At 49.2% G+C, this 25,302-nt stretch overlaps 1 protein-coding gene across 1 annotated transcript in view; it reads right to left on the reverse strand.

Moving 5' to 3' along the window:
* LOC144139550 (uncharacterized) overlaps positions 1-25,302 on the reverse strand; it is a 47,918-nt gene that overhangs the window by 11,763 nt on the left and 10,853 nt on the right. Inside the window, exons 3-4 of the mRNA XM_077671856.1 lie at positions 24,800-24,944; positions 5,529-5,723 (exon numbers count right to left, since the gene is read on the reverse strand). Of these exons, the coding sequence (XP_077527982.1) occupies positions 5,529-5,723; positions 24,800-24,944 (340 nt within the window). The remainder of the gene's footprint in view (positions 1-5,528; positions 5,724-24,799; positions 24,945-25,302) is intronic.

Here is a 25,302-nt window from a genome sequence, read left to right on the forward strand (position 1 = left end):
ACACAGCTTCGGTAGAAAAGACGTTGAAATTTGAGATCATGAAAGCCATTCTTAAGATTACAAGATAAGTGTCAAAGCTTAAGCAAATAGCGCGAGTAGAAGACGTTCCAACTGAATTTAAGAAGAGCAAGGGGATTTATGCCAGTCAACATCCGTTCGACGAAGGTGTAACAGAATCAACACGAAGGGACTAGTTTGGAAGTAGGGAATTGCACAAGTCCTGAAAATGGTGGATGTGAGACATTTTTAAGAGTGAATGTGGGATTCGAACGAAGACGGGTAGAAATATGTTGAAGTCCACAATTGAGGACATCCTTCTACGGTCTGCTGAAATTGGCTGATAATCAGCGGTCATTAGGTTAAACGTAGTGTACTCATACCACAAACGAAGATTTTATATTACCCGAAAGTATTATTCGGAATGCACAATACAGAAAGGCGTCCAATATGAAACATGGTTATGTAGTGCGGTAAAGACGGGACAAAAGAAGAGACCACACAGGACTAGCCATATAGTCTTGCTTGCTCTCCACTTTTGTCTCGTCTTTACGGCGCTACTTAACCATGTTTCACACTTTGAACCAACTAGCCCACATTTACGAGTTGACAAGTGTCCAATATATAGAATAATAGTATCCTTCACGACTGAAGTTGCAGTAATCGCTGTGTTATCGCTACTAAACCAGCGGTTTCATGTTTGACTAGAATGATTGAATATTGCCATTGCAAATTGATTTTAGTGTGGTGCCTCAGCGACAACTATTATATTTACTTTAGTAAAATGTGGTTGCCTTGAGCTATGTTTTGCTCTTTGTTAGTGCGCCGTTTACTGTATCTGTAAAAACGTTGTGCCCAGACGCTATAGACTAGTTGTAAATACACGTTTCTATAAACATAAATATAACAATCGGCCCCACAAGACTCCCTTTCCTTGTACAGGAGGAATCCTGCGACAGGACGTCATTTTGTTCCACAGTGTAGTTTCTGAGAAAGCTGTATTCCTTCGGAGCGGAGCCATTCGACTGCATTTTGAGTGGATGTGAATGGTTCCTTCGCAGAGACTTGGACCTCCGTGGGAACGTTCCCTCTATTTGGTCCACTATTTTTTACAGTGCTGTGGGATTTTGACATTACAACGCTACTAGGGAATAAATACGACAGGTGACTTAAACTTGCTTCTAACACACCGGGCATATTTGACCATGATGTTGTGAGTTATAATTTGGCATATAATATGATCGCATGTGATTTGCAACAAGTTGTACACCAGCCCGCTTCTGTATGAAATTGCGCTAGCACTACCTCAATATTGCGTGTGTGAGCAAACCTTTGCCTGGCGTAGGCGTTCACACAAATATCACAACATAGTACTTCATTCTTCACCTGCATGCCTAATAACTGCCGCAACAGTCACATACGTACGCGTACGTACCTCATCTTAATTGTGTACACAATTTCGTTCATGCAAAGAGTGCTACCAAATAGGAATAACTTTGGATATTTGTAGGCTGTATGCCGTATAATAGTGTTTTCGAGTTTCAGCCTCATTTCAAGCGGAGAGTTAAAGTTCTATACATTTTTATTCCTTCCAAACGTATTCGTCTTCGCAGAGCGAAATACTAAAATAACTGGGATCTGTTGCACAGAAAACGCAAAATGAAAACGGCACAACTAAATTGTACAAGCTGCCCGGTATCCATTAGGAATCTTCAAAAAACAGCTTCACAAGAAACAGCCAAACAGAAATATTTTTCTGGTATAATACCGAAGAACATAAAAGAAATCAAGCTAAATGCTAGCCTTAACAAGACAAAATCCAAATCACTGGAATTAGCTAAATGATAAGTCTGCTATTACTTAACCTGTGCAATTAGAAAACCTAGTTAATGACTACATTCATTACGTGCCCCCGCCCCTAAATTATCTGGGCACATAGCCGTCGAGCCGTTCATGCCCGCGGGATTCTTTACGTCACTTAAGTGCTCGATTTATACTACTTAAACCTTAACTTGACGCTTCGTGAACCCGTATAACATTCCGAACACATTTGTCCGTCAATATGCCGAGCCAATATTTGTAGCCAATAGTGCCCCATCCTCAGAGAGCATTGCTACTAACAATCACCAAAATGCAAAAGCCACCCTGGTTTGCATGCACCGTTAACGGCACAAAAATAAGGAGTTTTGCGAAGTAACATTACGCGAAACTCGCAATTACCACCATTTCTGGTTGGTATCGCCACCCTGATCACACATGCGCACAAACCACACGTGAATAAGGCAGGTTGAACTACTTACACAAATTTTTGAAGTTAAATAAACTGTGTTCAAAGCTTCCACTGTATGTACAGCAATCGCTAAGATTGTTTTCAACAGCACAGTACCATATAACATGCTTTAAAACAATGTAAATCTTTGCAAGCGCGAGCACGGTCAAAACGGATGTCATTTCAACATCGGGATATACATGACGCGTGAAGTGCCTCGGTTAACACTGCACGCTTCCACGCCCCGTGGCGTAGACGTATGCCTGCAGCGGTTGGTGCGCCCTAATCCGCCTTGTGTATGACGTCACAGTTTTAAGGGCGAAGGTCTTCTTGCTCGGGGCAAGTCCCTCGGCGCGCCGTGTCCACTAGTTCTCGAGGCGACCGCTAGAGGCGCAGCTGTGCAATAGTTCTTACGTCGGCCTCCAGATGGCGCGCCGCCGCTCAAGGCAACGCAGCACACACTTGTACTCCTCCGTCTCCGCTGCTGCGCTGCATACTAGGGCGCGCGCGCTAGTAAAGAGATGTAATCCTTGCATAGAATTTATTCGATATGTAAATGATTACATCTTGTGTTTATATAAGTGTATAAAATTGCACCGATATGTAAATAATAAACATCGTGTATACAAGTGTATATACAATCGCCCCTATAACAACGTGTCGAGTCTTATATTATGTGTGGGCGAATGTTTCACGGTTTTACCGATAAACATTGGAGCTTCGCCCCACTCATCATCATTCACTTCGTGGAGATGGCGCGATTTTTCGGGACTGACCTAGTGCGCGTGCGAGCACGGCTCATCCGGGCGCTCTCACTCGCTCTAGCGCGCGTCCAGACTGGCAGGGGCGCTACGACAACTGTGACGCTTAGAACGCCTTCTTGTCAAGGCAGCCACGTCGCCGTTTGTTTTTTTCGAGGTCTATAACAGCAGTAATAAATGAGGATGTAAACATGTATTCACGTGGTGGTCAAACATCTCATAACGCCATTCTAAGGTTAATGGCCTCGGTGGCACCCATGGCATCAGAAAATGCAACAAGTATATTGTTTCAGTACTCATTCCAGGGACAAATTGACAACATTCCGTTTACAGTAACGCCATTGGCGTATACAACGCTTTCATGCTCTCTAAACTAGAGCTTGCCTCTTTATGTGAGCCCATAATTTTTATGAATAAGCGCAATCTGAAAACGGTTCTAAACCCTGCCATTTGCTTGAGATTTACGTAATACAGGCCAACTGACCCGCCATGCGCTATTATGGCTAAAGACAGGATTAGCGCGCTGGAATTCTGAAGGAAAAGAATAGGCTAAAATTGAACATCTTTTTTGAGATGGGTATCTTAATATCGTGAGCCACAATAACAACGATCTCCTGCTTTGAGACATCAGAACACTCACAGCACTGTTGAATTTCTGTCACGCAAAAATCATTTTGGTATTCATTGTTCCCGCAAATAATACAGAATAAAACGGGCTGCCAGCAAATATTGTTTCCAGTGTTTTAGCGTCTATGAAACTGTATGGTAACAATTTTTATTTAAATTTGTGAATATTTTTGTCTCTATATAAAAGTGTTTAACAGATTTCCCTGGGGATTCACCTACTTTCTTCAAGTGTGCTATGTTTTAATAGGCTGCTTATTGTTTCTATTTGTTTGCAACCTTAATTGCAATCCTAATATTGTGCACGCCTAATCACTTGGGAAGTAAAAACATTTTCGAAGTTTTCCTGCTCCTTCGGCATAGCACTTTGCCGTCTACTCTTTCTTTCTCTCTTTTTCTTTGTATCGTTTCAGTGCTAGTTGATTAGGTTTTAATTAAACACGATAGTGTCGGTCTCGGCGTTCAAGGAGGAAATTTCGGTCCTTCTACGTCTGTAGACCTGTTTTTCCCTCGAATAACTAACCATTAGGCGTGTTTGAGGAAAAATCTCAATACATAGGTAACATTTGCAGTATTCTTCTAAATACACTGCATAGGTGCTTGATGTTTGAGATAGAAAGTAAGACATACGCCTTGGTAATAATGCTTAAATACCAAAAAAACTGAGCTCGCTCCAGAAACTAACCCTCCGGGTGACATTTCAAGATCACCATAACAAAAGGTTCCAGCATAGGCTTCCCAAGCACTGGAATGCGCTAAAATTGAATAAACTGGACTACATCTCCACAATATTCATCCTGGGAGTAGCGAGGCGGAAGGGAAAACGCGTGACAGGTGGATGGGGAGAGAGGGGAGACATTTACTGGACAGCGCCCGCTCAATATTACCACCTCTTAAAATTTGCTCTGAAGAGATTAGATGCGCGGCTAATTCTTGTTGTGAGTGTATTTATGACGTACTAGTTATGGTCGCTATTCCGACAGTGTAGGTGTGTTCTTTCTTGCATGTGCTCTTAATCTTTCTTTAGCAATTTCATCTTCGTGCTCTCCTACAGGGAAGGCAGTGTAGTTGTATATAAATCATATCAATAAAGAAACACACCTGTGCGGGATGCTTAGTAGTTGACGTCATCGTATCCAGTCTAACGGGCTGCCTACCTGGCGAGAACCGTCAACAGGGTGATCGGACGATATTGACATTCTAAACGTGAATCATGTGGCCAAGAAAGCTATTGTTATGGTATCCACACAACAGTACATAAACGGAAAAATTTGCGGCGTAGCAATACCCATTGCTATAAAATAAAGCGCCAATATCTGAATACTGAAGAACACCGGGCCATCTCCACTAACGTGAAAACTGGGGAGAGGCGACGCATGCTGTGTATACGTCCATGCAAAGATTGTAGGTCACTCTCTTATATACGTGACGGCGCGCGCTGATATGCGTGACATCCCAATTACGAAGACGGAAAAGAAGTGCATTTCGAAATGGAGAGCTGCAAATTTCGAAGTTAAAGCGAGTGCGGAGCTAAATAGAATCAAGCAAGGAAGCGCGAACGAAAAACAAGTGGCCCATTGTGTTCTTTTTGTACTTGTTTTCGTTCTTGGGGATGACACGTTCTAGCGCGAGGCGTTGGAATACGAGTTTACTGGTGTGTCCTTTTACTACACATTGCGTTCTACCGCGAGGAATTAGAAAACCAGTGTCCTGGTGTATTAGTGCCGTGATCCCGTGAGAATGCGACGACTAACGACGCCGACGACACGAGACGCTGATAGCCCGAGCCCTTAAGACGCTTCGCCCCTAATATATTTACGTTTTTCAATTCTTCTACTCACTGTGGCCTCACCTTATCCAGCCCACAACATACTTACCGAGAGAGGTCTCATCTCCTGGCTGTAGTTTCCCTGGGCACACTCTCTTAAGATGTCATAGTTTCCGATGTCAGACTCACTAGGGTCTGGGTGCAGGGGCTTGTAGGTGCGTGCCTTCATTGTGACGGACACGCTGACTGGCGACGCGATCTGCTCCTGCTCACGCAGGCACTGTGCCACTTCGCAGGCTTCGAACTGCGAGTTGGCAAAAAGGGCGGAGAAGCTGTTCACCACGCTGGTGTTGGTTGATTTTTATGGCGCAAGGCAACTGGGGTAAAGATCGATAAAACAATCGTTATATATGAGAAATGGGGGCGTAAACACTACAATCTGTGAGCAGGAATACAATACGAATGAGTCAAAGGCAGTGAGGATGGCTGGTGTAGAAGGTCAGGTTGTAATTATGCATGGTATGAAATTAGCTCTAGCAATTTACTTCTGGTAAATAGTTAAAAACACGCTTGACGGAAATCATGGGGTCATCAGACCGGAAAAACGCTGGGTGTGATGGGATGTGTTGTCTGTAGACTTCGGCGAAGTGTTAGTGTAGTGTTGTGTGGAGTGCTTTGCATTGACGTAGCACGTGGACCACGAATAGGCCGTCTCCACACCTGCTACACAGGGGTCTTGGAGATCCCGTGAGCAGGTGGGAGTGTGTAGCACGTGTGTGGCCTATCCGTAATCGAGCCAGGGTAACTTCATTGTGTCTCTTGCGTGTGTCGGTGAAGCGTGGTTCCAAGAGTGGCTTTATTATGTGTAGTTTGTAGTCTCTGTTCCTTCCAGTGTACTTGCCGTGTTGTGCGAAGGTGTTGTCTGATCTGTGACTTGACGTTGGTGTGGGGTATTCTTTTATTTCAACTGTAGTTGAAAGTGCAGCACTGGCACCACTTTGGTCTGCGGTCTCATTTCTTGCAATGTCAGAGTGCCCTGGCACCCAGAACACGGTTTCTTCGAGGTTTAACGCATATACAGACGTAGTAGTATTAATAAGAAGATTAATACATGACGGAGAACTAATTAATACGGAGAGAACTAATACATGACGGAGAACTAGAGCTAATTTCATACCATTTTGAAATATCTTCAAAAAACCAAATGGTTTTTTGAAGATATTTGTGATGATAATGCATGCGCAGCATTTAAAGAACCAGTATAGATTATGAAATAGGGAATTCGAGATGTAAGATTGTGATTGTCTACAAGAATAATGCCGTAGGTCCCTGCCGCAAAGATACTTGTATTTCTATTCCTAGTTTTACTGACAACAAAGGTGCCTATATGCGCAGCACAGGAGACACAGGTGGCAGTTTTTTAGGCGACAGTGTAAAACTGGGCCCACTTATATTTGTGCTGCAGAGACAAAAAATGTGGCAGGATCGCGCTTCTCGGTACTCGATTTTTCTCTACACTTGTGAAAGATACATCACATGATATGGGGCGAAGCTGCCACGGTGCTAGAAATTCGGTAATGGAGTTGTGATTGTGTCTGAAGACATGATATCAAGTTCTGTTGCTTCTTCTCTTATTCTGAAAGAGAAGAGAGTAGAGATGAATGGACGATTGAAAAAGGGGTTGAGAAATTGACGTATAAAAAAAACTGACCTAAAAAGATGGTGAGGCTTTGATCAGATTTTATAGGCATAAAGAAGGTCCGTCCTTGCATGCGTGCTAACGTTCCAGGCTCCGTTTGTTGCAATCGATATAGAGGCTTTCAACTGGACTATCACGGAAGGCACCACACGCCAGGCGAAGCGCCAGATGAAAGCACAGGGTACAGCGTTTTTAGGGATGTTTTAGCAGCTTGGCCCCTAGATGACACTTCCGTAATCCAATCATGAACCTATTAAGCTAGTAAAAGCACGGACGAACAGTTGTTTGTCAGCACAAAAAAAAGTGCCGATATAACCTTCAGGATAGTAATTGCTTTTAAGCATTTGTGTTTTAGTCGTTTCTTGTGTAGGATGAAAATGAACTTTTCGTCAAGGATTAAACCTTAAAACTTGTGTTTCTTTTTTATAGGAATCGAGACACAATTGAATTTGATGTCTGCATCCGGCCGGTTGCAATGCTTCTTGGAAAACGAAACACAAGTGCACTTTCCGGGAATAAATTGAAAATTGTTGCTTTCTCCCGAGCCAGCTAGCCTGTTAACACCAAGCTGGACTTGGCGCGCACAGACAGACAAGGTACAGGATTTTAAGCATACTTGGGTGTCATCTACATACATTGAACAGGACATTGATGGTGGCAATACCCTCCTACAAAAATTCATTTTCACAATACACAGAGTAAAGCCCAAAACTCCACCTGGCGGCAGGCCATTTTCCTGCACATTAACCCTAGAGAGTGCAGTTCGAAGTAGCACGCGAAAAATTCTTCCAGGCATGTCACTGGACATCGTGTTGATTATGTGAATGCTCACGCGATTGGACTTCAGGTCACTGAGGATGCCGTACCGCCAAGCAGTATAATACGCTTTTCAACATCAAAGAATACTGTCATACAGTACTGCTTGAAGATGGATATAAGACTAATGCCACCAGTTGATCTTGGGTAGATTGCCCAGCCCTAAAGCCTGCCTGGCAGCTCTCATGAAGACCATTTACACCAGAAAGTACACAAGGCTCCGGTTTATCATCTTCCCAAGAAGCTTGCGCAGACAGTTGGTCAAGGCAATGGGTCGATACCTAGCGGGAAAGGAAGGGTCCTTCTCCTCTTTCAGAAAAGCTACAACTATAGCCTCCCTCCAAGACTATTGGAATGTGCCCCGAAAGCCATATCTTCTTATATAGGTGAAGGAGTGTTAGAAGAGTGTCTGAGTATAGGTTCTGTCATTGTATATGAGATGTTATCTGGGCCTGGAGCTGAGGTTCTGCAAGGGCTCAGAGCGGCCCTCAGCTGATGAAGTGAAAACTCGAAGTTCTAGGAGGAGGTTGGCTTGTCGTTGCCAAGTAAAGACTTTTTTTCGGCCGATTGTGTTTCATGAAAGTGTTTGTCTAGTGTGCTGAACTGCACACATGTTGGAAGTGTTTTGCGAGAGTTTTGGCCTCGTCTCCCAGTGTGCCACCTGTTGTACTAACGAGGGGGAGGTCGTGTGTTTGTTATCCGTTGTGTTTTCGTATACTTTTCCAGCCTTTGTGAGTGTCGGTGTATGAATTTATCGATGTGAGGGACGTGCGCCAGCTCTCCCTTCTTGCTTCACGGCGCACACGCTTCCCAAGTCTTTTGGCCGTTTAAAGGAGATGAGGTTATTTGGCGTGAGTTACCGGCGAAGGACACCCCCCGCCTTGTTCTGGGCCTCTCGTGCTGGCCTGCAGTCGTCATTTCACGAGGGCCCCCTTGGGCTTCGACGAGCGCCGGAGGCCTGGGGAATGGACTTGCTGGCAGCATCTAGGATGTGCCCCGTGAGGAGTTGGGTGGCTTCCTCTACGTGTAAGTGTGCTATGGCTGTGTGCTGTAGATGTATCTGCGAATATATTCCAGTTTGCTTTTGATTCATTGAACCTGTTATGGGAAGATGGGCTGCTTGGGCCTTTACCTATATATGTTAGTGAGGTAGGGAAGTGGTCACCACCATATGATCTAGTGTCAACATCCCCCTCACTAGATAGATAGAGAACTTAGGAACCCATTGCCAAGTCCAGATGTGAGAAAGTGCTGTTTCCTATATTATGGTATGTTGGCTGCTGCTTATTGAGAAGGCATCCCCCGAAGACATTAAACATTTTTCAATGAGGCGACCTTAAGAGTACATGCGCGAAGAACCCCAAAGAGGATTATGTGCATTCAAGTGGCCTATAAGGATGAAGGGTTCTGCAAGCTGTTTACCAGCGCCTCGAAGTCGCAACTGTATAGCTGCAAATCGGGAGGGGTGTAAAGAAAGGACACCGTAATTAGCATATTATATATTATTGTACGAAGGGCAACAGCCTCAACGATGGTGCGGAATTGGATTATGTGACACGCCAAGGATCTGCGGGCAATGATGCCCAAACCACCTGAAGATGTGCCATCACCATCACTGTCTTTCCTAAATACCATTCACACACACACACACACACACATATATATATATATATATATATATATATATATATATATATTGAGAGGACAAGGCTCACCGGAGAGGCCGATGTTCGGGGCGACCGTTTATTCGGAGGCTCGAGCAGGGAAAACGGCCGAGTACACAAGTACACACACCATGATGATGAGTATTCACAGAGATGAGGACGAAGTGCTAGAGCACGTTCGCTAATGATGATGATAATGTACAGATGAAGAGGAAGCACTGATGGCAGTCCGATGATCCCACACCAAGACCGACTGTGCCAACCGGTGCCGGTAGATTGCCCAAGGGTGCTCACAATGTATATATATAGCGGCGAACCATCCATTGGGTTTATTTACTTGTGTTTTTTTTTGTCGAACGCCTGCGCCGGTCTCTGTCATCATATTATCTGTGTACCAAGCGAAGCGCGTGTTCCATTATTTATTTCTATACCGCACGTGTTATCTTGTGATAGGGAGACTGTTTCGAACTAACGTCAACACCCTAGAATAATCTTCTTCGATCTACAGTGTTCTGGATATACTTCGACTGTGCACCAGACGCCGCGGCATTTGATTCGCCGACACACGCCTATGCACGCCACTTTGTTTACTGCTGCTTCGCCGCTTATGTTTTTTTTTTTGGCAGGGGAGAAGAAGTTCGCTCCAATAAACTTGTTTTTTATTCAAGACGAGTGTGTCATCCCTGACTTTGTGACATCTGATAAAGGTGCCGTGTGCGCAACTTTTATGCTCCCAACGACCTCTGGAAGCCGCCAAGCAGTCCAACTACAGCCAACCGCCGACTGCAAGGTTGCCGCCCGAGTTTGGTCTCCTGCCAGACGGGCTCAAGATTACGACCGCTGCAACCACCAGCATGGTGCATGAAGCCGCTCCCCCATCACCCTGCAACAGCCACGCGAATCACCCTCGTTCCGCGGATCTTCCGCTGAAAACCCTGAGGACTGGTTGGAAGAAGTGGAGCACGTCCGCATCTCTAACAGGTGGGATGACGAAGAAACTTTCTGCCATGTTTACTTCTATTTGGAAGATACAGCCCGAACGTGGTTCGACAACCATGAAAGCTCGCTAACCGGTACGACCCCGTTAAAAACCAGCTCCTTAAAGCATTCGCCACCGTCGTGAAGAAAGAACGAGCCGCACGTTTGTTGGAAACGAGCAAGCAGCACCCCAAACGAAGGGGCCCTGATCTTCGACGAGGAGATGAAGCAACTATTTCGCCGCGCGGACCACGAAATGACCGAAGAAAATAAGCTAAGGTTTCTAATGTGCAGAGTGAAGCAACAACACTTTGCCTGCCTTGTCCGCAACCTCATAAAACAGCGGCAGAATTCACGTCCGAGGCTGCCGCATTGAAGAAGACGCCGGAAATTTGTACGAGACAGTACAACCGCCCCGTCAACGTGCTAGATGCAGAGACGAGCGTTGCCGGGGCTATGAGCTCCGATACACTACGCACGACAATCCGCGCGATCATCCTGGAGGAGATGCGGAAAATTTTTCAAATGACGCCGCAAATTCAAGCCGCTTCCCTGACTGATGTCATCCGAAAAGAGGTCCAATAAGAACTGGATACTTAACGCCAGCTGAAGCATCCCGTGAACCACAAGCTAAGACTTACTCCACAGCTGTTCATCGTCCCCGCCCTGCTCCAACCCGTCGTCAAGAAGTCCCTCCGTACCGCGGTGCCTTTCGACCGCTCGACCCCCTGCAGCCCAAAGCCAGGCACAGAGGAAGACGGACGTATGACGAACCGGCGATAATCACCCCTTGTGCTAGCACTGCGGAGAGCCCGACCACATCTACCGTCGCTGCCCTTCATAGAGGCTCGGATTGCGAGGGTTCTTCTGGACGCATCACGCCCGCGACCTCGCCAGCGCCCATCTAAGATCGAAGAATACCTGTCGAACACCAGCCTTGGACCAGCCCGTTTCAACCGTTCGCTGTCACCCTACCCATACGAGTCTCCAAACCGCCGTGCCAATGCTTAATTTGCACGTGGAAGGTCCCCCATTCCACGCGGGGCAAACTAAAAACAGCAACTTCTGGAGGTGAAGTTGCTCTATGGCGAAAAACCGGAAATCCTCCAATGACGCAACCACTCGCTGAAGACCAGGATTCCTGACGTGCCCTCTACCCGATGACCCGATCTAACCCGGTCATGACTTGTGAACACGAGGACGACACGGCGCGACGCATACCCGACATGACCAAGCCTGCCGCTGACAGGACGGCGATAACGAAGACGCATAGTGCTCAACCGTCAAGACGCACTAACCGAGATGCGACACCCCGACGCGCACGGACTTCGAGGATGGCGGCGTTCGACGTCCAGTTGTCCATTGATGGCTTTGATGTATTCACCCCCATATACACGGAAGCGGACTACTCGGTGATGAGCGGACTATTCGCATCTAAGCTGAAGAAAGTTACGACCAGATGGGGCGGTGCGCACATACGCATAGTAAGAGACCATCTCGTAACGCCAAGTAGAACGTGCACATCACGCGTCACCACAGGCGGCACGACGTACCCTGCTGCGCTTGTTATTTTGCCTCACAACTCGCGCGATGTAATTCTTGGAATGGACTTTTTGATGGACAACGGTGCAATAACTGGTCTGCAGACTAAGTCGATAACATTTTACCCCGATCACTCCATGACACCGGAACCGAGAACACCGTGCTGCTCTAGGGATCGCCGATGATCATGTCACCCTGCCAGCCCGCGCAATCTTGATGATGGCGGTCTACTGTGAAGATGCTGCTCCTGACGTAGACGCTCTCGTATACAGTGACGATAGGTTGCCTCTCGACCGCGGCGTCTCCGTCGGATGAGGCATTGCGTGCTTTTCGCAACGCCAATCCCAGGTTTTGTTCATTATTATCACAGAGGAGTGGCAGCATTTAAACAATGGCGCTGCAATTGCGTCCCTCGAAGAAACGCAACAAGCAGGTGACGTGAGCACGGTCGCGAAATTTCAACGCGCATCCGAAGTTACCTTCGAGCTTCCGCATCCCTTCGACGTGAATCTGTCGCTACCGCAGGAAAAACGGAACAAATTATTCGCTTTGCTACATCGCTACAGCAAGTCTTTTTCCTCGGACGCCAAACACATCTAGCGAAGCACCAAATAATAACCGAAGAGGGAGGGCGCTGCTGTGCCCAGTGTGAATGGACGTATGTCCCGACGCTCTGCATTTCATCGCCAGTCAAGAGCTCTCTTCACGTCTGTGCTTTGAGTGATACGGGTCATCCTTTTCGCCATCGCACCAGGAGCCCATCGAGGTGACACTCGACACGGTACCGTGTTTCAAGGCCGTTTTACGGCCACCCTTTCGCCGCCGGCGACGGCTTCGCTAAGCCTACACCATGGAACCGCCGGGGACGACCGCCGGCCAGGTTGCGCCGACACCACCGCCATCTGATGACTACAGACAACAACAGGCGACGCCGATTCAAGCAGAAATGCCGCCGCGTATACCACAGCAACAAGAACGGCAAGCACGTGCCGATCTCGAAGCAACTCCTGGCGCGAGCTCTGAGGCTTGCCGCGAAGAGCCACACCAGCATCGGCGCGAACGCTCGAGGAAAGACAAGCAACGCTATGGGAGGAGCCGCAGCGCTCGCCGCAACTGCCACGACAGGAGGGGCTCTTCGAGCGCCTCAGACAGCAGTACAACGGGAAAAAGAACGCGCCGCGGCCTCCTGACGCATTCGGCTCAAGAAAATGAATCGGATATCTCAAGTGACGAAGACGGCATGGAAACATACGCGGCGAAAGAGCGCGCCGAGGAATGCGGCCATGATGTTACAGTGCCTGACCCAACAATGGAAGTCACCGGCGCACATCTCAAGAACTCCGTGCTCACCACTGCATCACAGGCGGACTGGCCTGCAACCGATTTTAACGTGTGCGACGGTGACGGTGTTGACACCGGAGGAGCCTACCAGGTTCAACAACGGCGTAAACGTAAGCAACTAAATCCTTATTCTGAACCTCCCGTGGAAACGTATGTCCTAGTCATACGCCCGCGCGCCCACGAGAATCCCAGCACTTTACCAACTAAGGACCTCCACTTCGCACTCATCTCCGCAGCACCCGCAGAGAATGTTACAAAACCTATGACGTACAGAGTTCATCCTGCGTCGAACACAATCACGGTGCTGGTCCATGACAAAAAACAAGCCGATGCCCTACTCAAACTGACGAACCTCGAAATTCGGGGTAAACAGGTTGCTGTGCAAGTCTACCAGGCTCCCGGACGAGATATGTGCCGTGGAGTGATCTATATCATCGACTGCAAAGAAAGCAAGGCTGAACTTAAGGCGGCGTTGTCGTGCAACCGTCAGAGAATACTTGACGCACGCCCAATGGGCAGCCGTGGAGCATGCCTGTTGACGTTTGAGGGGCGACGCCCACCTAGATCTGTGATTTATTACGGCCGCATTTCTCGAGTCACGCTCTACGAACCCAAATCGGTCGTATGCAGTCGCTGTCATCGGTTCGGCCACAAGAAAGACGTGTGCCCTCACCAGGAAGTATGTGACACATGCGGCAAGAACCACGGAAACGATACCGCTGCCGTCACTAAATGCAAGGAAGCAAATATAATGACCTGCCGCAACTGTAAGAAGCAGGGACATGTGGCTACCGACCCAAAATGTCCGACTAAAATTAAGGCTGATGCTGAACTAGCCGCAAAGCGCCGACCACGGTCACAGACCCGAGGGAACAGATACGGTCCCCTTCGATCACCAAGCGGTGGCAGAACACCCGGACAATGCGATGCGGAGTTATCAGATCATGCCTCACAAGAGCGTACCACTACAGCACTGCCGTCATCAGCAAATGGCGCAGCGCGCGGACAGCAGCAACGTTCGAGCAACTCGCAACCGGCGCATGTTGAGCGTAAACGGCATGTCTCCTACGCCGCTGCGACCACAACACCCATCCAGATCGAAGAGACTGCAAAGACATCAACTAGTGCTACAAAGGAACAACCTCCACTGAAGGGCATCCTGCAAGAGGAAGCCACTATTCAAGCCGAGTTGGAAAAGCTCGCGCAGGAAGCAGCTGACCTTCGACGACGACTCGAAGAAACGGAAGCGCGCCATACCGCCCTCCTCAAGAGACTCCGCGCTGCACGGCGGGAACAGCAGTACACCGGGCGACCACCTGCACAGGAGGATTCCGCTACGGCAGCGATGCAGCCAACGGGCATGGCACAGCTGCTTAATCAACTGTTTCAACCGCTTCTTCAAGCCCAAGAAAAGCACTACCAAGCACAAGAGCAACACTTCCGTCGTCAACATGAACTCCTTCAGCGGCTTGTCACGTCCCACGCTTAGCTACGCGGCCTTGGACCTGCCGCCCGGCATTCACCCTCACCTGGTGTTCATGAGACTGTCAGGGACAGGGTACGTGACCTTCGATCAATCTACGGACTCGACAAATACTGTTAACTGGACATGGCTCCACCACTTATAGTGCAATGGAACTGTCGCGGACTCCGCCGTAAAATCTCCGCTTTTAGGCTTTACCTTCAATCCCACCCACACCCTCCATCTATCATACTCCTTCAGGAAACCCACGGTGTATACAACATTGCAGGGTACGATTCATTCATACAGCCCAGTATACCGACTCGCCGCGATCCCAATCCTCGTACCTATGTTGTGACATATGTCCTCCGCACATTACCAACTCACCAGGTAGATGTTTCCGCATACAACTCTATTATGTCGGAATCGGTCCTTACTATCACTCAATTTCCTGGATGCTCTATCCCACTAGTTGTCATGAATTCGTATTGGCTTCCTAAGGCGAGACCCGCTTTGGGGTGGTTAGGTAAGATCCTTCGCTCCTACCGCGATCATGCTGTTATTTGGGCTGGGGATTTTAACGCTCACCATCCTGATTGGCTCTACACATACACCTCACCATCAGGTCAACTCCTAAGGCGGGTAACTCAGCAACTCCGATTTTCTCTGCTTAATGATCTAACCAGCCCTACACGACAAGGGAATAGTTGCCAAAGAGATACGATTCCTGATCTCACTTGGGCAATAGGCTTGCCTTCGGCTATATGGGAAGTCCAGGATAATTCTCTAGGCAGCGATCATCACATTATTCACACAACTGTACCCTTGAATGGTGCTTCAATTCTGTCACCGCGAAGTGCTCGCCTCACTAATTGGAATGGTTTCCGGGAATCAATCGATACGGCTGCCATATCTGATTTAAGCACCTGGAATTCTGCAATTCTCGACGCCTATGGCCATAACACCAAGCTTATTGCTCTTTCTGACACACGTCCGGCTGTTGATACACATCTTTTACGCCTTTGGGATCAGCGTCATGCGCTTATGCGCCGATGGAAGCGTAATAAGCGCAATCGCTCCCTCAAAGCACGCATGGATGCTCTCACAATCGAGGCTCTAGAATATGCGCGCACTCTTGAAACATCCAACTGGCTGTCCTTCTGTGACTCTCTGAGTGGAACACTGCATACAACTCGGATTTGGCAAATTATCCGTTCCATGTCCGGGCAGGCACGGCAATCCACGCACATCACATCGTTGCGGTTGCAGACAGGTCTTAGCTTGGTTGAGTTGGCTGACGAACTTCAAGCTTCCTTCTTTCCTTTTCCTTCTTTGCCTCCGCCGCCTCATCCTGTCACTTGTCCCACTCAAGAACCTATTGACGCAGATTTTACATTCGCTGAACTCCGCGCTGCACTCACCGATTGCAAACGACACACAACACCAGGACCGGACCTGATTACATACTCCCACTTAAGGAACCTTCCGGACTCCGCTCTAGAAACTCTTCTAAATTTCATCAATGAAGGATGGCGAACAGGCTGTATCCCCCCTGAGTGGAAGACTGCTAACATCCACCCTAATCCAAAACCAGGCAAATCACTTGCTTTGAACAGTCTACGCCCAATTTCACTTACGTCCTGTGTTGGAAAACTGATGGAGCGTATGGTCCCGCATCGTCTCACTTGGCTTCTTGAAAATAGCCAATTCTTTGACTGGACTATGACCGGGTTCCGCGCTCACAGGTCAACACAGGATACAATGCTGCGAATCCAACAAAAGGTGTACGCATATCCGAGCGCAGCCCAACTTAGAGCAATCGTGAGTCTAGACTTCCAAAAGGCGTTTGATGCAGTTTCGCACTCTGCAATTCTTGAACAAATCCGGATACTTACGCCTAGCTCCTGACTGTACAACTACATCCACAATTTTCTGACCACACGACTACACTCTTTGGTGTTAGAGGACTACCGCCAAACCCCCTGGACTCCTACCAGAGGAGTTCCTCAGGGATCTGTCCTTTCCCCTACTCTGTTCAATTTAGCACTTCGCCCCCTGCCTCGTATGCTACATTCCATTCCTAATCTCTCGTTTGGACTGTACGCCGATGACATAACCCTTTGGTGTTCTACCGGCAGCCCAGCTGCACTGTCCGACACACTTCAGGCTGGAATTGATGCGGTCCACTCGTTCGGGTCAAGCGTAGGTCTCACACTATCTCCGCAGAAGTCTGAGTACCTCGTGGTCACTGATGAGCGTTTGCGGGCTAAAGCTAGCGACCAACGCTCTCAAGTAGAACTCGTGATTGATGACATTCCTCTTCCACGTAAGGCCTGGCTGCGCGTCCTCGGCTTCGACCTACAGGATAATGGGAAGGCCTTAAAGTGGCTCAATCGATGTAAGGCTCAAATTACCCAACTAACTCACATAATCGGCAGGCTGACCCGACGTCGCCAAGGCCTACGAGAACACGATATTACGCGACTTGTGAACTCTCTAATATATACTCGCGTTCTTTACGCACTGCCGTACGTAAAATTAACGTCATCGCAACGATCCCAGCTTGAGCGGCTCCTCCGGCCTGCCACCCGCCTGGCTCTAGGGGTACCTAGATATACCCCCCTCGCTAAGTTGGAGGCTGCTCAGCCGTTCGCAGCATTGTCAGATCAAGTTGATCTTCATTTGGCGGCACAACACACTCGTCTCCAGCTTACTTGGCATGGGCGTCTTCTCCTATCCTCACTTCATTACGAGGTAGCTTCGTTACCCGAAATTACAGCGACATACCCCCCTTGGTATCCACTCCCTCGCATAAAAGTTCCTACCATTCCAATCAATGTATCCGCAACCTCGCATGCAGGACGTCGTCGAGCTCGAATATGCACTCTTCGCTACCGCTATGGTGATCTAGCAACAGTGACGTACACAGATGCCTCCTTCTCATCCAAAGACGCACGCGGGGTCACAGTAGTTGTTCCTCCTACCCACCCGCCCTTGCAGAAAAGATACTCTGCCGTTCCTTCCGTCCTGTCTCTAGAGGCTCACGCAATAACTGACGCAATTTTATCGTTAGCCACTCCTGGTAACCACGTGATCCTCAGCGACAGTCAGGATGCTCTGCGCTTGTTCCAGGAGCAGACGCTTCCCATCAATATTATGCATGCACTCCACACTCATCTGGCCAAACACACTGGTACTAGCTACGTGCTGGACTGGGTTCCTGGTCACGCAGGCGTTCCGGGCAACGAGCTGGCGCATCAGCTCTCCCGTGCTCCGTCCCAACCGGGAGACTCGGAGACGCCCTGGCCAAATCCTTTCCACCCACCCACGCAAGCGCGACAAGCCCGTCTTCATCGACGCCAGACTGTGCAACAGTTAATCAGGGATAGGCAAACTCTTCCGTCTCCCTCTCACCTGTTACCCCGGGCAGATGCTTGTCTTATCCGGCAAGCGCAAACGGACAGCCTTCCAACTCCGCACATACTGCATCGACTACAAGGCCATCGCAGCCCTGCGCGGTGCTCCAAGTGCTCTGGCTTTCCCAATACGCCGCATGTTCTTTGGGACTGTTCTGGTTCGCAACCATCACTCGCAATTCATCTTAAATCGCTTACACCTCCTCCCTCTTCTCTCCAAGACTGGCTCGCGCCACCGGAGGGAACAGACCGAGTGGCCTGGTGGCGAGCTTTGGTGGCTCACGTTCGTCAGGTTCTCCCGTCTGTATAGATAATTTTGTTCCTTTCAGAACCGCAGACTTTGGGGGACTTTTTCTTTGTTTTTTGTGTGTCAATAAAGTTTACCGACAACAACAACAAATAACCGAAGATGGAGCCCGACCTACCGGACCGTGACCGTAGCGCGTGTCTTCACACGAACGGGAAGCCATACAGACACAAGTGGAAGACATGCTCAGCGAGGACATCATATAGCCATCAAAAAGCCCCTGGGCTGCGCCAGTCGTACTGGTGAAGAAAAAAGACGGCACAATAAGGTTGTGCGTTGACTACCGGCGACGGACCAAAATGACTAAAAATGACGTTTACCTCCAGCGACAAATCAACAACGCCCTCGACCACCTCTCCCATACGTGCTACTTCACATCAATGGATCTAAATACCGCCTACTGGCAAATAGAAGTGGGCGAGGGAGACCGAGAGAAGACTGCATTAATAACCCCGGACGGCCTTTACAAGTTAAAGGTAATGCCGGTAGGGGCTGTGCACGGCACCAGCAACGCTTAAAAAAGTCATGGACACCGTACTAGCCAGACTGAAGTGAAAAACCTGTCTCGCGTACCTCAACGATGTTGTGGTATTCGCCCGAACTTTCCACGAACACTTTGCAAGATTTGAGCTTGTACTCGAGGCAATTCGCACGTCGGGTTTAATGCTGAAGCCTGAAAAGTGCCGCTTGGCGTACGAGGAACTCAAGTTTTTGGGCCATGTCATCAACGCCGCGGGGGTCCTGCCTGACCCGAGAAAAACTTCAGCCGTAGAGAACTTCCCAAGTTCGAAAGATAAGAAGGGCGTGCGAAGATTTCTCGAACTGTGAGCATACTACTGGTGCTTCGTGGCAAACTTTGCACGCATTGCCGAGCCACTCACACGCTTGACGAAAGATGTCACCCCTTTCAGCTGGGAAAACGCCTAAGAAAAAGAATTCTGCGAGCTGCAACAACGGCTGCAAAACGCCGTCGTGCTAACTCATTTAGACAAAAACGCACAACCGGAAATGCAAGCGGAAGCCAGTGATATAGAATTGGGTGCTGTCGTCGTCCAAAAGCAAAGCAGCTGCGAAACCGGAATCGCATTTGCCAGCCATGGTTTGTCGAAGGAGGAGAAAAACTACTCAGCCACAGAGACCGAGTGCCTCGCTATCATATGGGCAGTTTATAAATATCATCCATACACGTATGGTAGACCATTCAAGGTTGTGACAGACCCCCATGCGTTGTGTTCGCTGGCCAATTCGAAGTACTCCTCTGGCCAACTTGGCCGGTGGATCTTACGCCTGCAAGTGTTGGACGTTACAATCATCTATAAATCCGACAGGAAGCACTTCGACGGCGGCTGCCTGTCCCACGCCTCCGTCGACCCAACCCACCGCCACAGGACTCCGATGAAAACAGCGCGTTCTTCGGAGCCGTGACGGAGAGCGACCTAGCCGCCCAGCAGCGTGCGGACACTGACTTACGCGTCATGATCGACTACCGCGAGGGACGGAACGTCGCCGTGCCTAGGGCCTTCAAACGCAACTTGCAAGCATTCAGTCTCAACAAACGTCGTCCTCGTAAAGAATTTCAGCCCCGGAACGAGAACAAAATACCTTCGTGTCATCGACGCAGACCTTCGGGAAGACATTTGGAAGTGTTGCACGATGACCCGTCATCCAGGCTTCTCGGCACTGCTCGCACTATTAGAAAAATAAAGGCGAAGTACTATTGGTCCAGAATTACAACTGACGTCACCCGCTACGTACGGAGCTGCCGTGACTGCTAGCGGGGAAAAACGCCGCGCACGAGCCCCGCCGGACTTCTTCAGGCGATCGCTGTCCCAAGAAGGCCCTTCCAACAGATTGGTATGGACCTCCTGGGCCCGTTCCCGACGTCAGGATCCGAGGAGTGGATTGTCTTAGCGACAGACTACGTGATCCGCTCCGCAGAGACCGCCGCTCTTCTGAGAGGGACTGCACAAGAAGTCGCCAAGTTCTTCATAAACCAAGTTGTGCTGCGACATGGCGCCCCTTAAGTCCTAATCACGGACCGCTGAACGGCGTTCACTGCGAAGCTATGCAAGGAATCTTGCGCTATAGCAACACGATCACCGAGGAACGACGGCCTTATCACTCCCAAACGAACAGACTTACGGAACGTCTGAACAAGATGATCGCGGATTTCCTGTCTATGCACGTCGACGTTGAACATAAGACTTGGGACGAAGTCCTTCCGTATATCACGTTTGCGTACAACACGGCTATCCAGAAAACTACGCAAATGACACCTCTCGAGATTGTCTACGGAAGACCACTAACCACGATGCTTGACGCCATGCTTCCGCACATAGAACACGATGACCTCAACGCCGACGTCCAAGAAGACCTTCAGCGTGCGGAGGAGGCTCGCCAGCTCGTTCGAGTTCCCACAACAGAGCAGCAGCTGGTGGATACCGGAAGCTACAACCCCCGACGCCGAGACGCCGAGTACCACCCAGGGGATTGTGTGCGGGATTGAACTCCCATCCGACGACGTGGACTCAGTGGGAAGCTTCTGGGAAAGTATTTCAGACCGTACCGGATTCGACAACGTGTCGGGCAACTTACCTACGAGGTGATCCCCGATTGTGATTCCGGAACATTACGACGACGCACGGGGCCAGAAGTTGTCCACGTGGTTCGCCTGAAACCTTCTTATGAAATATAACGAACTTTTCTGTTGTTTGTGCGGACCGACTTTTATTTTTAGCATTGGGTTGATGCCCTCTTAGAGGGGGGTAATGCTGCGAACCATCTATTTGGTGTGTTTATGTTTTGTTTTGCCGACCGGCTGCTCCGGGCTCTGTTATCTGTTATCTGTGTGCCAACGGAATCACGTGTTAAATTCTTTATTTCTATACCGCACATGTTCTCTCTTTTGATGGAGTTAGCGTTTCGTACTAACGTTCCCAGTGTGGAATAATCTTCTTTGATGTTCAGTGTTCTGGATGTACTTGGACTGTTCGCGAAACACTCGCACCCAAAGGTAAATGCCTTTAGAGCAGACGCCGCGGCAGTTGATTCGTCGACACTCGCCTATGCACGCCCCTTTGCTGACTGCTGCTTCGCCGCGTGTATTTTTTTAAGTTGTTAGGGCAGCACAAGTTCGCTACAATAAACTTCGTTTTTCCTAAAGACAACTGCCATTTCTGACTTCATGACAATATTCAATAACTTTGTGTGTTTGATTTTTAAATTAGTTTCTTGGAAGCACATAACGGTTGGCTAATTTGAATTTAATAACTCATCGACATCATCAAGATTTTAAAGAAGGCCTCTGCAGTGACATTGCATGATATTTTCTCTTCCCATTATTTAAGTTTCGACCAACTGGAATATCTGCGTGCTTATGTATCGTCTTTCGGGGCTTGAACTCTTGGAAGTGTTTTTTCACCTTGTCAAGTGACCTAGACGTCACAGCCTGTTCCTTCGGTGTGTTGCAAGCCGGAACGGCTCGACGTCCATGTCGTTATCTGAAGGCAAACGGGTGCCCAGCGGACTGGGCCCCCTAGACTTGGCACCCTGTCCGGTGTTCTTTGCCTGCGGTGCCAGTGCAGAGGGAGTGGGGAGCACCACAGATGGCAAAGGCAGTGAGGCGGGTGAGGGGGTCGCTGCGGGTGCCTTCGTCTCCATCTCCTCCGTGCACTCGCGTGTGCTTTGGGCCAGTGGAGAGGAAACAGTGGATGCAGCGGTATCCCCAAATGACGTCGTTGCCACCGCAGCCGCTGCGGGCTCAACAAGGGGTGTGGAGGCGGGACGGGCGGCCAGAGGAAACCCGAGGGGTAGCGGTGGTAGGACCGGGTCCGACTCGCGGTACTGGGTTCCCACCAAAACCAGACGCCGCTCGGCCCCCTGTGAGCCGCGTGGAGGTACCTTCCCATGTGGAAAGAGGGGCACCTCTTTCGTGGCTGTGGGAAGGGGATGTTTTCCGTGACTTAGACGTTAATGATTTCTTTTCGAGCTTGAGTCTCTCGCAGACTCGCGAGTACGCGCCGGGCGGTCCTTGGCAGTTCACCCAAAGCAATTCAGTTGAGGGACAGTTATCTTTGGCATAACCTAGTTGTGCGCACTTGGCACATGTTAGTTGGCCCCGACACGAGTTGGTACTATGCCGGAACCGATGGAACTTGTAACAGCGCCGCAGATTCGGGGTGCATGCTCGGGCAGAGCACTGGATGAAGCCTGCGTTGATGTGATCTGGGCGACTTGAACGGTGGAATGTCAGGATGGCGTGTTTGGTAGGTGTTTCATGATCATCTCGTCTTATGGTCATCCTAGTGACTGCTGTCACACCCTGATTTCCCAGTCCTTCTAGAAGATCGGCTTCTGTCTCATTTGCAGATCTGCCTCCGACATCACGCCCTGCGAGCTGTTGAGGCTTCGGTGAGGCGTGACCTTGCAGCCCAGATCGGCAATCCGGGTCTGGTTCAGGAGTTCTTTGGCCTGCTACTGGTTGCTGACTTCATCCAGCAGTTCTCCACTTATTTGCTCTTTGGCTTTGTAGCGCTCTCCGATTATTTGTGCTATGTGCTTTCCAATTAGAAAAACGGACATTACGACATCAGGCTTGCTCTTTCAAGGGATTCGATCGCCAAACTCGGGAATAGTTGTCAGGTTTCGGGGGATTGAATATTGGAAGGGCTGGATACACGACATCGGCGCGGCGCCTTTTCAGGGACCGATCAGGTTTACGGGGGGTTTTGATTTATCCATGATCTATTGGAAAAAAAGCAGGGGACGGGGGTGCATTCTTCTCAAACCTTACCCAGAGAGCTTGAGAGGTTACAGAGCTCCCAGCCTGGTAACAGAGAGAGAGGCCATCCACTGTAGCTTGACCACGTCTCCGACGGGCACCATTTATGGTTTCTACCCTTCACCTTAAAAGACATCGTCACGGTAGGTAACAACTTATGTATGGGGGCTCGGGGTGTGCAGCGTCGCCAATGCCATCACCAACGTGCCCCGTGCGGGGGTTCACTACGTTTTAGATGCAACGCATCTCATACTCGCCCCTCTGTCCTTCCTGCATCTGTCCGGCGTGGTTCGCACAGCTGCGCCTCTCCTCCTCTCCTCTCTCCGATAGCGAACACTCTCTCCCAAACAGCTGCGGGTTGGCGCAGCGTGCTCTCACTCCGTTGCTAGGCTCCAGTGGACGGCGCTGCGCGCGCTGTGCATGTGCAGTACTGTCTCTCTCCGCGCTCTCCTCGCCTTCGGGCGCTGTGAATATAAAGCGGCATGCCGCGCTCCGGCGGTCTCAGTGGACGGTCGTCCGCCCACCTCCCCTTCGCGTGAGAATCCCTGCTATAGGCGTAATCAATACGATGTAAAACGCCAATGGAACCCCCCATGAGATGCGTTGCATCACACCAGGGTTCCCGCAAGGTGAGGTGGGCGTACTTTTTTCAGCACAAGCACCCCATAGGCTCAAAGCCGCAGTGAGCGCCAGTGGGTTCGTGCCTCTATGAAAAAAATGTGGCATACTTTCTACCTTTATTGACACAGTTAATTGATAGGCGTAATGGTCAGTGATAAGGGGATAAATAACAATATTTGCAGTATAGACCAGATAACAGCCTGACATATTGGTACGCCAACAGGCTCGTTATTTGGGTGGCTTCGCTGGGTGTGCACAATCAGCTACTTGCTCTAGCCACCGTCGGCCCGCTTGGGTGCCATTCTAGAGCCACTCTGCAATAATATCTGCACTAAATGGTACAAAACGTAGCAGTGGTCTGGCTGCACTGTCCACGCACTTGTGTGCATCAAAGTTGATACATAGCTCGAAAGATGCGAGCGATGTATTTAAACTGCATACACGATGTCGACCATGAGAGTTACTGCACAGGCTGGGCGCCACTCATAGTTCTTTTCTTCCCGTGATGTAACCTTCTCGTGAAAGGCGTCCGACACCGTCTACACCGCACTAAATGTACAGCTGCAGTAAAGATGCCTCGTGGCATGGAGTTGGGGCTTGTTTTATTGTGTTGTTGTTCGTAGTGTCATTATCGCGTGAGGTGCAGCCTCGTCTTGATTACAGCTGGTAAACGCGATTCAGGCTAGTGTAAGGCACTGAAATGTCATTGTGTTGGCAAAATAAAAATTGTGCCAGAAATTCATACAAGACTTACAAATGTGTGGCCGTATGTGGTCGAAGGCTGCGCCTGTCCTGGATTCTTGTAGACGTTTGGCGGGAAAATTCTGCACCCGTGGATGTTGTTGTCGCGGAACGATAGGTGGCCAAGGATAACGATGGCGTCAGGCATAAAAGTACTCCTGCGAATAGCGTTTTTGTGACGGCAGTCAAGGGACGCTTCGCACGGTGGTAATACCAGCCATGTTTCAACGCACACCGCACACGTAGGTTATGCTGTACGCCCTACCACTACTTCATGAAACGCAGTTCTGAACTGAGCACAGTTGAAAGCAAAGAATCATAATGCTCAGTGTATGCAAGCTCCGTAGTAATAGAACGAATAGCAATGAAGATGTTTCCCATTTATGCAGTAGTAATTTCCGAAAATAAAATATTCTTGCAATGCCACATGTTTTCTAATGTTTGTGCACCAGCGCAGACATGCAGGGACACGCAAACAATAGCGGCACGATTTCCCTGGTATGAATGTCTAATCAC

This window comes from Haemaphysalis longicornis, unplaced genomic scaffold (assembly GCF_048455015.1).
Source record: "Haemaphysalis longicornis isolate Haplotype H1 unplaced genomic scaffold, Haemaphysalis longicornis Haplotype H1 scaffold_5, whole genome shotgun sequence".
Lineage (NCBI taxonomy): Eukaryota > Metazoa > Arthropoda > Arachnida > Ixodida > Ixodidae > Haemaphysalis > Haemaphysalis longicornis.